General features: G+C 40.6%; 1 protein-coding gene across 1 annotated transcript; it reads left to right on the top strand.

Moving 5' to 3' along the window:
• The first annotated feature begins 618 nt into the window (after positions 1 to 618).
• RPS27L (ribosomal protein S27 like) lies at positions 619 to 4,278 on the top strand. The gene is made up of 4 exons (XM_080807982.1): positions 619 to 898; positions 1,779 to 1,887; positions 2,610 to 2,720; positions 4,082 to 4,278. Exons 1-4 carry the CDS (start codon positions 893 to 895, stop codon positions 4,108 to 4,110), a joined length of 255 nt encoding a protein of 84 aa, XP_080664108.1. The 5' UTR covers positions 619 to 892; the 3' UTR covers positions 4,111 to 4,278.
• Positions 4,279 to 13,524: the final 9,246 nt, after the last annotated feature.

Genomic DNA, 13,524 nt, shown 5'->3' with positions numbered 1-13,524 from the left:
CTGAGATTAAGAGTCTTTTATGCTTTGTCTAAAGGTTTTATTTATTTGTCATCGAGAGAGCCTGGTTTCCTAGCTTCTGATCATATTCCCTCACACCCAATCCCTCAAGCTCCTCCTCATCAAAAATATTTTCAAGTGTGGCTCTCCATGCCCTTTTTTCAGGCCAGAGTTGTCCGCTCTGTAAAGTATAATTCTCAGAGGCATGAAGGAATCGAGCGGCGAACTAAGTTCGGTAGCGAATCCGGTGCTTCTTAAAAACTTTCTCAGGGCGATGCAAACCCAAGGCAGAGCCGCATTCCCCGTACTTAACCGGTCCCTTGGAAGTTGGATGCACAAGTATACAAAACTTTCATAATTTCGCGGATACGGATTAATAGTTTTGATTAATGCTACAGTTTCAATAAACGAGCGGACACCTGCGGCTCCGCAGAACCGTCGCAGAGCCGGGGTCTGGCGGCCGGGAACGTGGAGGGGCCGCCCGACCGGCGCCCCGGGTTCCGCTACGCCGCCGGGCTGGGGCGGCCAAGGGCAATCCGTTTTCCGCAACCTAAGCCCCAGGCGGCTTCCCAGCTCGGCCACACCGCCTAAGCCTCGCCCCGGGCACCACTTGTCCGAGGCAGAGCCCTGGGGCCAGCGGCCCTCGCCCGGGAGCCCCGTAGCCGCGCGCGGTCCAGGCTTTCGGAACTACGCGACACTCACAGACCCCCGCGGCCGGGAATCTCCTGCCCCGGCCGAGGCCGACCCCACCACCGAGAGGAGCGCCTAGAGCGGACGGGCCCGCCCGCCCCGCCTCCTCTATCCCGGAAGTTGATGCCGCTCTCCAGATCGCGTGCTGCTCGCTAGGGGTGTCGCCTTAGAGACCTGGACTGGCCGGGATTGCGAAAGGTTCACCATGCCTGTGAGTTGTTTACTTTCTGGCTTTCCGTTTGTTTCGGGCTTCTGTGTCGGGGGGCCCCGGGGGTGGGTTAGCCCCGCGTCTCGGCGGGCCGGGGGAGAGGTTTCTGTCGAACACGGCTCGGTTGCTACGAGCCGCGCAGCTCCTCCGCGCGTGGCGGACTTGTTGGGACTTGCCCGGGCAGCGCGGCGTGTCGGGCCCTATTCTGGGCGTGGAGCAGAGAGGACCCGGGGCCGTCCTGGGCTCAAGTGTGGACTCAGTGTCTAGGAGGGGGCAGCTCCTCGGGTGACACTCCGCCTTCTTGGGTTTTGGTGGGCGCCCGTGAGACTGCAATCTTTGGAGTCTTTTTGCTTTCCTTGCGCTGGTTGATTCTCGCCCCCTCTCGGAAGCGATTTTCTGCTGGTTTCCTTTTTAAAAAACTGTTTTCGCAGTTGCCTTGCATGTTAACTCCATCAGGACAGTCACGCTTCAGCCACGCAGAGTTCCTGTCAGATCAGATGTTGAACCCCGGGGGCAGGGGGCAGAAATCACCCCAGCGTTGGCACTCTTGGGTCTGCCTCAGCGATTTCTGCTCTCAGCGGGCACAGGGTTGGGGTCAAGTTCTTTATTGGAGACTAGTACTCAGTTGAATAAAGAAGAACGGGATTAACCGTACCATATGCTTCTTGATCGTCATAGAGTTCCTTTACCAGGACTTGGAGAACACGAGCATTGTAAAAAGTATTGATTAAAGTTACTTAACAGGCTGAATAAATAACATCTGGCGTGTTGCATCTGCCGAGTATGACTGTTATTCCTTGTTTTGCATATATCTTTCACATACGGTTAAATCTGCCAGAACTGTGGATTCCTTCTAGCGATAATAATATGCGTTTTTATTCAGTTGGCTAGAGATTTACTACACCCGTCCTTGGAAGAGGAAAAGAAAAAACATAAAAAGAAACGGCTAGTTCAAAGCCCAAATTCCTATTTTATGGATGTAAAATGCCCAGGTAAAATTTCAAATCTTAATTCCTTTCCCAAGGAAAATTTCTAAAGGGATTGCTAGTGTGGTGTGTTATGTTTAGATAGCTACAAAAGTTAGGACTTTTTGTTGAGTAGAAGTGGGATCACAGAATTGGAAATGCCAAAAGGGACATTTTCCTAATAAACTACCCAAACCATTGTAGAAACTATTCGTGGGTTGGGAGGGGGTGGTGGTTGAAGATGAGACTCCAAAGGGGATATGACATTCGACTTACGAAGTCATTAAGCTGTTCAGATGATAAGTTTTCTTTTTCATGATGCGGTGAAAAGTATGTTGATTCTTTAGTGTTAAGCTGTGCTGCCCAATGTGCGGCCATTAGCCATATGTAACTACTGAGCACTTGAAATGTGGCTTGTCACAGTGGGAAATAATTCTTTAAGTATAAAATATACACTGGATTTTTAATATCAATTTTTAATATCACACATAAAAACCATATTGCTTACATGCTGAAATGGTAATACTTTGGAAATACTGAGTTCAATAACATACATTATTAACTTCGCCTGTTGGCTCTTTTAAAACTTTTTTTTAATGTGATGACTGGAAAAGTTTAAGTTAAATATGTGGCTTGCTATTGCACAGCACTCAAGTTCTTCATCTTTTACAAGGTCTTTGCTAGAACTCTGGTGAACAGTAGGCTTTATTTTCTTCTGCTTTTCACTTTTAACATTGCCCCTTTTCTAGGTTGCTACAAGATTACCACGGTTTTCAGCCATGCTCAGACGGTGGTTCTTTGTGTAGGCTGTTCAACAGTGCTGTGCCAGCCAACGGGAGGAAAGGCCAGACTCACAGAGGGTATTCATTTGGCATTTTTTAACCCAGTGCTGAGGTTTTATTATTATAAATATCTACCTTTATTAAAAGCCAGTTTAAAAGAAATCTTAAATTCATTATTACCAAAAGAATTTTATCTTTAGTTGTATGCTCTTTCAGTAAAGAGTGCTCTGCTCAAATGGATAAGTTTATGCCTTTAATTTTGCAAAGAACTCATTGAACTATTGTTTCTTTTAGTTTGGAACACCTAATTCTCTGTAGTTACTTAGTTTGCTTAATTTGGAATATTAAATGTAAGCCCAAATGGAGCAAAAGAATAGGTACATATAATAGGACATAATGGATTTTCAAACCCATAAATTTTTAAAATTCTCTTGTAAGTATTTTGCTTTATATGTATTTCACACATTTGACTAAAGACAGTTTTTATCTTTGCTAGCTAGGCAACAGATAACTAAGGTAGCAATTAAAATGCCAGCAGTTTGATTTCTCAGAGCATCTACTTAATTGTTAAATAAAAATCCCATTTTATTTATTTTTTAAAAAGATTTTATTTTTAAGTAATCTCTACACTCAACACGAGGCTCAAATTTAAAACCCCAAGATCAGGAGTCGCATGCTCTACCAACTGAGCCAGCCAGGTGCCTCTAAAAATCCCATTTTAATTCCTCTTTCACTTTTGTGCAGTAAGAAAAAATAATAATTATGTATATTGTTTTCCATAGTAGTACTTATAGATTTATAGTTCTATAATGATACTTGAAGTTTGCTTGTGAATTTTGGGAGTGTTGTGAATTCCATGTTCTCACCAGAAGAGTTATAAGTAGATTTGGCAGTGAATCCAAGATCTGTTTTGTGTGTCCTGGTGAGATGTAAGTACAGAGTTGGCATATGATATTTAAGTGCAGCATTGCTCTCAAAAGCATACTTGTAAGATGTTTTCAACCTTTGTGTCTTGGAGTTTTGTGCCCATGGATGACTAATAGGGTATTAGAGTTTTCCTAATAGATTTGAAGAGAATTCTAATCAAAATCAGTTTCTTAGGAAAGTAATTCAGAATAATTCCTAAAAATTAAGATTACATTTTCTGACAGCTTGCATTAAAGTTTTAACTGTTGAATTTAGGCTCATGGTCTATAGACTCTAATACAGTGTTTGAGAAACAGAAATAACAGTTTAGTCACATCAGAATAAATTCAAATATACAAGACTTATTATAGTAAGTTTCTGGCATAAAAGGATAAATAACCTGTATGTGAATATTGTTCTAATATTCCTAAAACTTAGTTTTTTTTTTAACCAAAAACATACTTTTTGTCATTAAAACTATAGCAGAGATGGTGTACACTTGTGTTTAACATGTTCTCATGATTCCTTTGCAGGGTGTTCATTTAGAAGAAAGCAACACTAATGATCCACACACCTCTTGAATTTGTGTTCTATCGCAGAAAGCCTTATCAGTTCAGTAATTCCAGTTAATCTACCAAGATAATGTAATTATGTTTAATTTTGTAAGGTTTACAACAGTGATCTCCTATTTTGGTGTCAGTTTTTCAATAAAGTTTTGATTATGGGCAGATTCCCCTTCTTTATCTTTAGTGTGTGTGAATATGCTTTATGTTTATATATACTGTGTGTGTGGATTCGGTATAAGCATTTAAAAAAGTGTATTCTGATCTGTCTCATTTCAGGAGTAGAAACTAAATATTTGATTATCAGACCTTTTCCAAATTGCTGTGAATGGGTTAAATAATTAAAAAATGGAAGAAGCCCATTATTTGGTAATTCTAAATACAGTTTTGCCATTGTAACTATGGAAACACATGTACAGAAATACATAATTAATGCAGTAACAATCAGTATAATTACACAGTAATTACAATGTAATGGCTTGGATTTATGTGGCCTTAACATATTGCATAATTTAGTAGATAACTGCAGCTGGGGTCTGAATGGTAGGAAGCACCTTTTGGGGTAGGAAACTTGAGAGGAGGCATCGGGAGTAGCCAGGATGTATTGGCTGAGAATGGTAGATGACATGGAATTCTCTGGTCCAGACGCATGAGCACTCCTGACTGCAGATGTGTGTTGAGTGGCTCTGGTGTACTTGTTTTTTATCACAGCAATGTCCCCAAACCCAGCTTCACAAAGATATGACATCATCAAAAGGAACGTGGTACCATATAATGTAACAGAACTACCTGGAACTAGAATTAGGCGTCATATCCAAAAGGTATCAAGTATCAGTGTTTTTGCTATGGTGCCCCAACTCACCTTAGCTTGCATAGTGGAAGCAATGGCTTGCTTGGAACCTTGACCCCAAGAAGAGCCAGTGGGGATGGCAGGCTATGGATATGGAAAGGAGCAAAACCTATGATAACTAACTTAGAGGGCAAATACCTGAAAATTTCCTTGGAAAGGTTACTGAAAGAGGATTGTACTTGGAAGAACATAGCTAAGGATTAAGTTACGGAGATACTTGGCACTGGGAAGTGAATGGGGTATTGAGCTTTTTTTCATTATTAATCTAAACAGTATTACTGGGCTTGAAAAATAATAGTACACAAGGACTTATAAACTTCAAAGTCTGCCGCATACTTTGTTATTTACTGATTGTTTTTCTTTAATACTATTATTTGTATTGACTTTGTTTTTTAATGTAAACATTTTTTTTTAAGATTTTAAGTAATCTATGCCTAACGTGGGGTTTGAACTTAAAACCCTTAGATCAAGAGTCGCATGCTTCACCAACCAAGCCAGTCAGGCACCCCGGATGTAAACATCTTTTTAAAGGAAAACTCTCTTCTATAAATAGAAAATCCAGTTACATAAAGATAACTGAAAATGAAAATGGAATTCTTGGCTTCTGGCCTGATCAGATGACAAATGGTTTTCTTACCTGGTGTTCCTGGAAATCATCAGTAAAGGTTCTTCTTGTTCTTGATCTTGTTCTTATTCCTGTTCTTCTTCATATAATGTAGGTGTCATAAAATTCAACCTTTTACAATGTAAAATGCAGTGGTTTTTAGTATATTCACAGGTTGTGCAAACCATCACCACTGTAATTCCAGACTGTTTTCATTACTTCATAAGGAAACTCCATATTCATTAGCATTCTCTCCCCTTTCCTCCTCCCAGCTCCTAGCAACCACTAATAGGCTTTCTATCTTCATCAGTTTGCCTATTCTGGACATTTTATGTAAATGGGGTCATGTAATATGTGTCCTTTTGTGTCTGGCTTCTTTGACTTAGCATACTATTTAAGATGGCCATCACACTGGAGCATGTATCAGTACTTCATTCCTTTTTATGACTGAATAATATCTGTTGTAAGAATATACATTTTATTTATCCATCAGTTGATGGACATTGAGTTGTTTTCACTTTCTGGCTACTTCAAACATGTATGTACACTTTTTTTTTTTAAAGATTTTATTTATTTATTTGACGCAGAGATCACAAGTAGGCAGAGAGAGAGAAGGGGAAACAGGCTCCCTGAAACAGGCTCCCTGCTGAGCAGAGAGCCTGATGTGGGGCTCGATTCTAGGGCCCTGAGATCATGACCTGAGCTGAAGGCAGAGTCTTAATCCACTGAGCCACCCAGGCGCCCCCAAACACTTTTTTATGTAGACATATTTTAAATTCTCTTGGGTAATACACCTAGGAGTAGAATTACTAGGTTATAATAATCCTGTGTTTAACTTTTTGAGGAATTGCCCATTTTCCAAAGAGGCTGCACCATCTTACATTCTGACTAGTAATACACAAGGGTTACAATTTTCCACTTCCTCACCAACAGTTGTTTTTTGTTTTTGTTTTTTTTTTAAGATTTTATTTATTTGACAGAGATCACAAGTAGTGGAGAGGCAGGCAGAGAGAGAGGGAGAAGCAGGCTCCCTGCTGAGCAGAGATCCCAATGCCGGGCTTGATCCCAGGACCCTGAGATCACGATCCGAGCTGAAGATAGAGGCTTAACCCACTGAGCCACCCAGGCGCCCCCCAACAGTTGGTCTTGTCAGTCTTTTGGATCATAGCCATTTTGGTATGGGTGAAGAGCTATTTCACTTTGATTTTGATTTTCCTTTCCCTGATGATTAATTATGTTGACTATCTTTTTATGTGCTTACTGTCTATTCAAATTTCTTCTCTGGAGAAATGTCTATTCAGATCCTTTGCCCATTTTTAATAGGGTTGGGTTTTATTGAATCGTAAGAATTCTTACATATTCTAGATACAACACATATATATGATTTTTCTCTTTTTTTAAGTCCAAATTGGCTAAAAATCAAGGTGTCAGTGTGGCTATGCTCCTTCTGGGGGCTCTAGGAGATCTGTTTCCTTTCTTTCTCAGTTTATAGAAGCTGCCTGCATCCCTTGGTCTGTGGACCACATCCTCCTACCTCTAATGTCTTTATATCTCCTCTGACTCTCACTTTCTATCTTCCTCCTATTATTTTTTTTTAAAGATTTACTTGTTTTAGAGAGAGAGATTGCACGTGTGAGCAGGGGGAGGGGAAGAGGGAGAGAAATCCTTAAGACTCCCCACTCAGCACAGAGCCTGACCTGGGGGTCAACCCCAGGACCCTGAGATCACAACCTGAGCCAAAATCAAGTCAGATGCCCAACCAACTGAGCCACCCAGGTACTCCTACTTTCCTCTCACAAGGATGCTTGTGATTACATTGGTCTTACCCAGAAAATCCAGGACAATCTCCCTATCCAGGATCTTCACTTTTGCTAAGTAAGGTAACCTATTCACAGGTTCTGGGGATTAGGACATCTGTAGGGGGCCACTGTTCTGCCTATCACAGAATACCAAATTTTAAAATGCTATCCCAGATTTGAAAACTGAGATTCTGAAAATACGAGGGTATTCATTCTTTAATCCATTCCAATGACTAATGGTTGTATGACCTCCAGCAAGATAAGAATAATTTCTACTTGGGCGCCTGGGTAGCTCAGTTGGTTAAGCGACTGCCTTCGGCTCAGGTCATGACCCTGAGTCCCAGGATTGAGTCTGCTTCGGGCTCCCTGCTGGGCAGGGAGTCTACTTCTCCCTCTGACCTTCCCCTTCTGGTTCTCTCTCTCCCTCTCAAATAAATAAATAAAATAATAAAGAATAACTTCTACTTAATAGGGTTGTTTTGAAGATAAAATTAGATAATATACAAAGTGTTTAGCACAATGTGTAACACATAATAAGCACTTTGTTAATAACATTTTTTAAAATAAAAAAGGATACCATTAAAAATCAAGTACTTCCAAGTTCTCTTTTTCTCTCCCAAATTATTTACCCATCTCGCTACCACACAATTATTTTGTAAAAGAGATTTTACTTTTAAGTAGTCTCTACACTCAACATGGGGCTCAAGCTCACAACACTGAGACCAAGAGTCACACACTCTACCAACTGAGCCAACCAGATACTCGTGAGCACAGTTACGTTAACTACTGCTACAAAGCAAGCCACCCCCAGATTTAATGACTTAAATTAATGGTGATTTATTTTTTCTCATGATTCTGTGGGTTGGTCTCACTTGGGCTCACTCATGCAGCTGCATTGAGCAAGAGGCTTACTGGACTGTAAGGTCTACACGGCTTTAGTCACAGGTCTGGCAGTGGGTGCTGGCTCTCAGCTAGGGCATCTCGGTTCTCCTTTGTGTGGCCTCCCATGCCCAGTAAACTAATCTGGCTTTTTTTTTTTTTTTTTTAACAAGGTTTTGGGACAGTATTCTCAGGGGAGAAGCTGAAAGCTGGAAGGGCTCTTAAAGACTACGTTCTGGAACTTACACAACATCATTTCCACCACATTCTATAGGTCAGAGCAAGTCACAAGGCCAGCCTAGATTGAAGAGAGTAGAGAAACAGATTCCATCTTTGGCTCGGAAGAAAGGTAAAATCACCTTACAAAGGAGTACACACAATGGAACAAGGGGAATTTATGGCCCTTGGAAAACTACCACACTTTGGGAGAACTTAGAGGTTACTCATTTCCTGATCCATTAACATGTCCACAATAAATACTTAGAGAAATGCTGTGTTCATTTCCCCTATTCCAGATGAGCACAGAATATAGGTGGGAAATCTACATTATAAGAAATCAAAATGGCTAATGAGCATATGAAAATATGTCTAACTTTACCAACAATAGGTAAATGCAAGTAGAAACAATCAGGTACCATTTCCCATTCACCATATAGTCCAAAATTAAAAGTTACTGTTGGCATACAACAGAATTATGTTCAACCACAAAAAAATTGTCCCTACTCAAATATTTTTGACCTAAAAAAACAATTTCATATAGTTCAACCAAAAAAAGGATGTTCCTTACAGCAATGCCTATTAAAAAAAATTGTCAATAAGAAAACAGTATGAAATAGTCATACAACGTAGTATTTTATAGCAGCTAACATACACTGACCAGACCATAAAATAATGTTAAATTTAAAAAGGGAATGTAGAAAACATGTATACTATGATGCTATTTGTATGACTGTAAATAATACAAATTAATACTATTATTAGATATGGATACATATATGGCTATGAGAGAATTAAACAGGGAATTGGAAGGGTATATGCCAACTCCTGATAGCCGTTGCCTAAAAGGCAAAAGGGACTGGAATTTTGGGTGGCAGTAAAAGGGGTCTTAAGCTTTATCTCTTATGTTTTATTTATTATTTTTTAATGAAGGAATGTAACTAAATGTTAACATTTTAGGGTATTGAGAAAATATTGAGCATCTGCCATGTGAATATTTTCTGCTTTCTGGCATTTTCTTTTCAATTTCACAAAATAAAAGAACAGTTTGATACAGGAAGGTAAAGCAAATCATTTGTAGCTAATGACTGCCTTGACAACTTGTAAATTACAGGGGTTAAAAAAAACACCCCCCCCCCCAAATCCGAACATAAGAAACTTGTGCCAAGTTCTTTCCCCTAATATTAAGGATCAGCCACACTGAGATACTACTTCGGGAGATATGTAAATTTATCAATATCATTTCTCACAATATTAAGTGAGAAAAGAAGTTATCACGGCAAAAATACCTGAAACGGGAATTCCTAATCTAGGGTTTGTAAATCCCTGACATTTGCCTATCACCTCATTTTCTGAAAAAGTTCCCATCTCTTCTCAGAGCCTCAAGAATCCTTAAAAAGATGAAAAACAATGAAGGCAAGTGCCTTGTTCATAATACACATTCACTAAATTCATGGGGATCTTCACACTCTATGGACTCTCCCGCACCTATAATTCAATCACAGTGCACTTCTCCCCAACACCTAGATCATGCTCTTGCCTCATCCTTTTCTCCCAATTTAAAGATCCCCTCTCTGGAGCTTCCAAGCAGTTCACTCTGTGGTCTGTGCAAAAGTTCAAAGCTTATATTGATATCACATGATCAGATTAGAACCATGGTTCTTTCACTATCAGAAACATTTTTTAAATTGTAATTCTATTTGCTTTTAGTCAAAATATATTTTAAAATTTAAATATTAAATTTAATCTAATAAATTAAAGGGAGGAATGATCTTTTTATGTTTATCAAAAATGGCACAGATGAGGGGTGCCTGGGTGGTTCAGTGGGTTGAGGCCTCTGCCTTTGGCTCAGGTCGTGATCCCAGGGTTCTGGGATCGAGCCCTGCATCGGGCTCTCTGCTCAGTGGGGAGCCTGCTTCCTCCTCTCTATCTCCCTCTCTGCCTGCCTCTCCACTACTTGAGATCCCTGTCTGTCAAATAAATAAATAAAATCTTTAATTTAAAAATGGCACAGATGGAAAACTTTGACAAATACAAATAGAAGACATAGAGAGCAGAAGCCAGAAAGAAATCAGAGGAGACGAAGCAGATCTGTTTTAGGGAGCTGCTTTCTCTACACTTCAACCAACTCAGAATTGCCCATCCATCTACCTTTATAGATCAAAGCAGAAAGTGAAGAATAGGTTTAGGGTTCAGAAATATAGAAAACCCCTCCTTTAGTAGAGTGTAGAAAAACTTTGGTTTCTTTTTGAATTTTCCTGAATTCAGTGCAATCTCCAATACACTCATCCAAGGCTGTTACAACAAAATTTCCTCAGATGTCAACACTCTAGCAAGCCATCTGTGGAGCCAGTCTCATGCACCGAATCAGCGCAGGTCTGTGTGATCACGAGAATTTCGTGTAAGTGATGGTGTATGACTTTCAAGGCCAGATTACAGAAGACATTGTGGTATTTGCCTTGTTCTCTCTTCAATTACTCAATTTGGGGAAGTTATAGGACAGTCATCAAGCCAGCAATGGAGGCCTCTTACCTATAGCCCATGGGTGAACCATATTAAAATAAGATCTTCCAGGGGCGCCTGGGTGGCTCAGTGGGTTAAAGCCGCTGCCTTCGGCTCGGGTCATGATCCCGGGGTCCTGGGATCGAGCCCCGTATCGGGCTCTCTGCTCAGCAGGGAGCCTGCTTCCTCCCTTCTCTCTCTGCCTGTCTCTCTGCCTACTTGTGATCTGTCTGTTAAATAAATAAAAAATCTTTAAAAAAAAAAAAAAAATAAGATCTTCCAGCCTTCAGATGACTGACATCCTGTCTGCAAATCTTGGAGAGACCTTGAGCTAGAGCAATTCAGCTAAGCTGCTTCCAAATTTAGGAAACACAGAAATTGTGAGATGGGATAATTTGTTACACAATAGATTACTGATGCACACTATACCAAATGAAAGAAGCCAGACACAAAGGGCCACATATTGTAGGATTCTGTTGATACAAAATGTCCATAATAGGCAAATCCAAAGAGACAGAAAGTAGGCTGGTGGTTTCCAGAGTCTTGAAGGAGAAAGGAACAGGAAGCAAAGACTAATGGGTAGAAGATTGGTTTTTTTGGGATGGATATACACCTTGTGACTATACTAAAAACTACTGAATCGTACACTTCAAGGTATATGAGTTTTGAATTATATCTGAAATATGTATTTTTTACATTACAGATTTGTTACCTGGAAGTAGAGTGAGGTTCTAACCAAAACCTAAAATATGGGAGTGGTTTTGGAACAGATCCAGCTGAGATGTCCAGTGTTGAATGTGTCTCCTGGCTTCTTCCTGCTGCTTATATCAAAATACATGAGAGATATAAGCTAAAGGAAGGACTACTAGACAAAAAGAATACTGGATGGTTTGGAAAATTCCCAGACTCTCCAGATGGTGAACAAAGCTAAAATGGCTTCAGGGCAAAGATAAAATTGAGGGCACTTCCAGGAAAACATTTTCTAAAATGAAGCTGAAGAGGTGCTTGGGTGGCACAGTTGGTTAAACGTCCGACTCTTGGTTTGGGCTCAGGTCATGATCACAGGGCGGTGAGATCAGCCCCACATTGGGCTCCAAGCTCAGTGAGGAGGCTGCCTAAGTTTCTCTCTCCCACTGCCCCTCCCTGCACTCACACACGCTCTCGCTCTGTAAAATAAATAAATATCTTTTAAAAAAATTTAAATGAAACCGAGGGTCTGACTAAAATCATTTGACTGCTGAAAAGAACCAAGATGATGTCTCAGAGAGCTATATAAACAACAGGGTTTATTAGAAACAAGTTTTTTCTCAAATTGTCTCAGCAGAATCCTAAGTTACAGAAGGGCCTTCTTTGAAGACATTTGGTGGTATGCCTTTCGTTTACTAACATTGACCCCAATGGGATCTGTAGGATACTCACCAAGTTTAAACAAATTGTATGGACAGGAACACTACTCAAACTGAAAGGAGAGGTAGAGTACAAAAGAGGCCTTTGAACCTCCACATTTATATAAGCAGAAAGCAGGCTGGGAAAACCACTCAGCTACAAACACATGCTACCTTTCATGAAAAAATAGTAAATCAGAGGGTAGAACTGAGAGCCTGGAGAATATAGCCCAAGAGCCAAGAATTATCCCCAGGCCCTGAGTTCCAATCAAGGAGCTGCCAACCTGTGTTTGGTTGGATTTCAGAATTGCAAGAATGTGTCTTCCATTTCCCCCCATAGGGTCCATAGCAGTAACTGCATTATGTTGTGCCATTGTATGCTGCCCACTGTATGTTGCCCATGTGGGGAGCAGGTAACTTGTCTTTAGTTCACAGGTCTTCAGATAAAGAGTAACTATACTTATGGAACTACCCCCAGGAACCTCATCTACACCTAGACTTTCGTGATAGTTTTAAGCTGATACTATAATGGAATGAAATTTCTGGAAAACTTGGGAGGAGGTAGGAAGGACATTAATCACTAGGGACCAGAGGTCAGACCATGGTAGATGACCCCCAATGATCCCCACCTCCTGATATTCATACCCTGTGTAATCCCTCTGAGATTGTTATCAGGGTTGGTCTGTGAAAGCTAGAGAATATAGCAAATGTGATGGTATGTAATCTCTGAGACTAGGTTATCAAAACACTGGCTTCTGCCTGGCTCATGGCTCTCCCTCCCGGCCTCCCTCCCTCTCTCAATGTCTCTTCAATCACTGGCTCTGGGAAAAGCCAATTAACGTGACACTAAGATACTGAAGCAGTCCTACAGATAGGCCCACATGGAGGGAAACTGAGACCTCTTGCTACTCACAAGCCAGAGGACTGATACTTGCCACCAATCAAGTGAGTAAGCCATTTTAGAAGCATGTCCTCCAGCCTCAGAGAAGCCTTTAGATGATCACAACATTTTGTCTGCAACCTCATTAGAGAATGGTATCAGATTCACCCAGTCAAGCTACTGAGCCTTGGAAACCATGAGATAATTTTTTGTTCTTTGAAGCTGCGATAGATAACTAATATACATTTCTCATTAACTTGTTTCTGCTGTCATATTTAAATAGTAATATTTAAAGTTC

The sequence above is a fragment of the Martes martes genome (assembly GCF_963455335.1).
Source record: "Martes martes genome assembly, chromosome: 7".
Classification (NCBI taxonomy): domain Eukaryota; kingdom Metazoa; phylum Chordata; class Mammalia; order Carnivora; family Mustelidae; genus Martes; species Martes martes.
This window is presented reverse-complemented; position numbering and strand designations above follow the sequence as displayed.

What these genes read in the sequence shown, in the direction of transcription:
- RPS27L (XM_080807982.1), top strand. An exon ending in TATGGATGTAAAATGCCCAG is followed by an intron (nt 1,888 to 2,609) that starts GTAAAATTTCAA and finishes CCCCTTTTCTAG; the next exon opens with GTTGCTACAAGATTACCACG. An exon ending in AAAGGCCAGACTCACAGAGG is followed by an intron (nt 2,721 to 4,081) that starts GTATTCATTTGG and finishes ATTCCTTTGCAG; the next exon opens with GGTGTTCATTTAGAAGAAAG.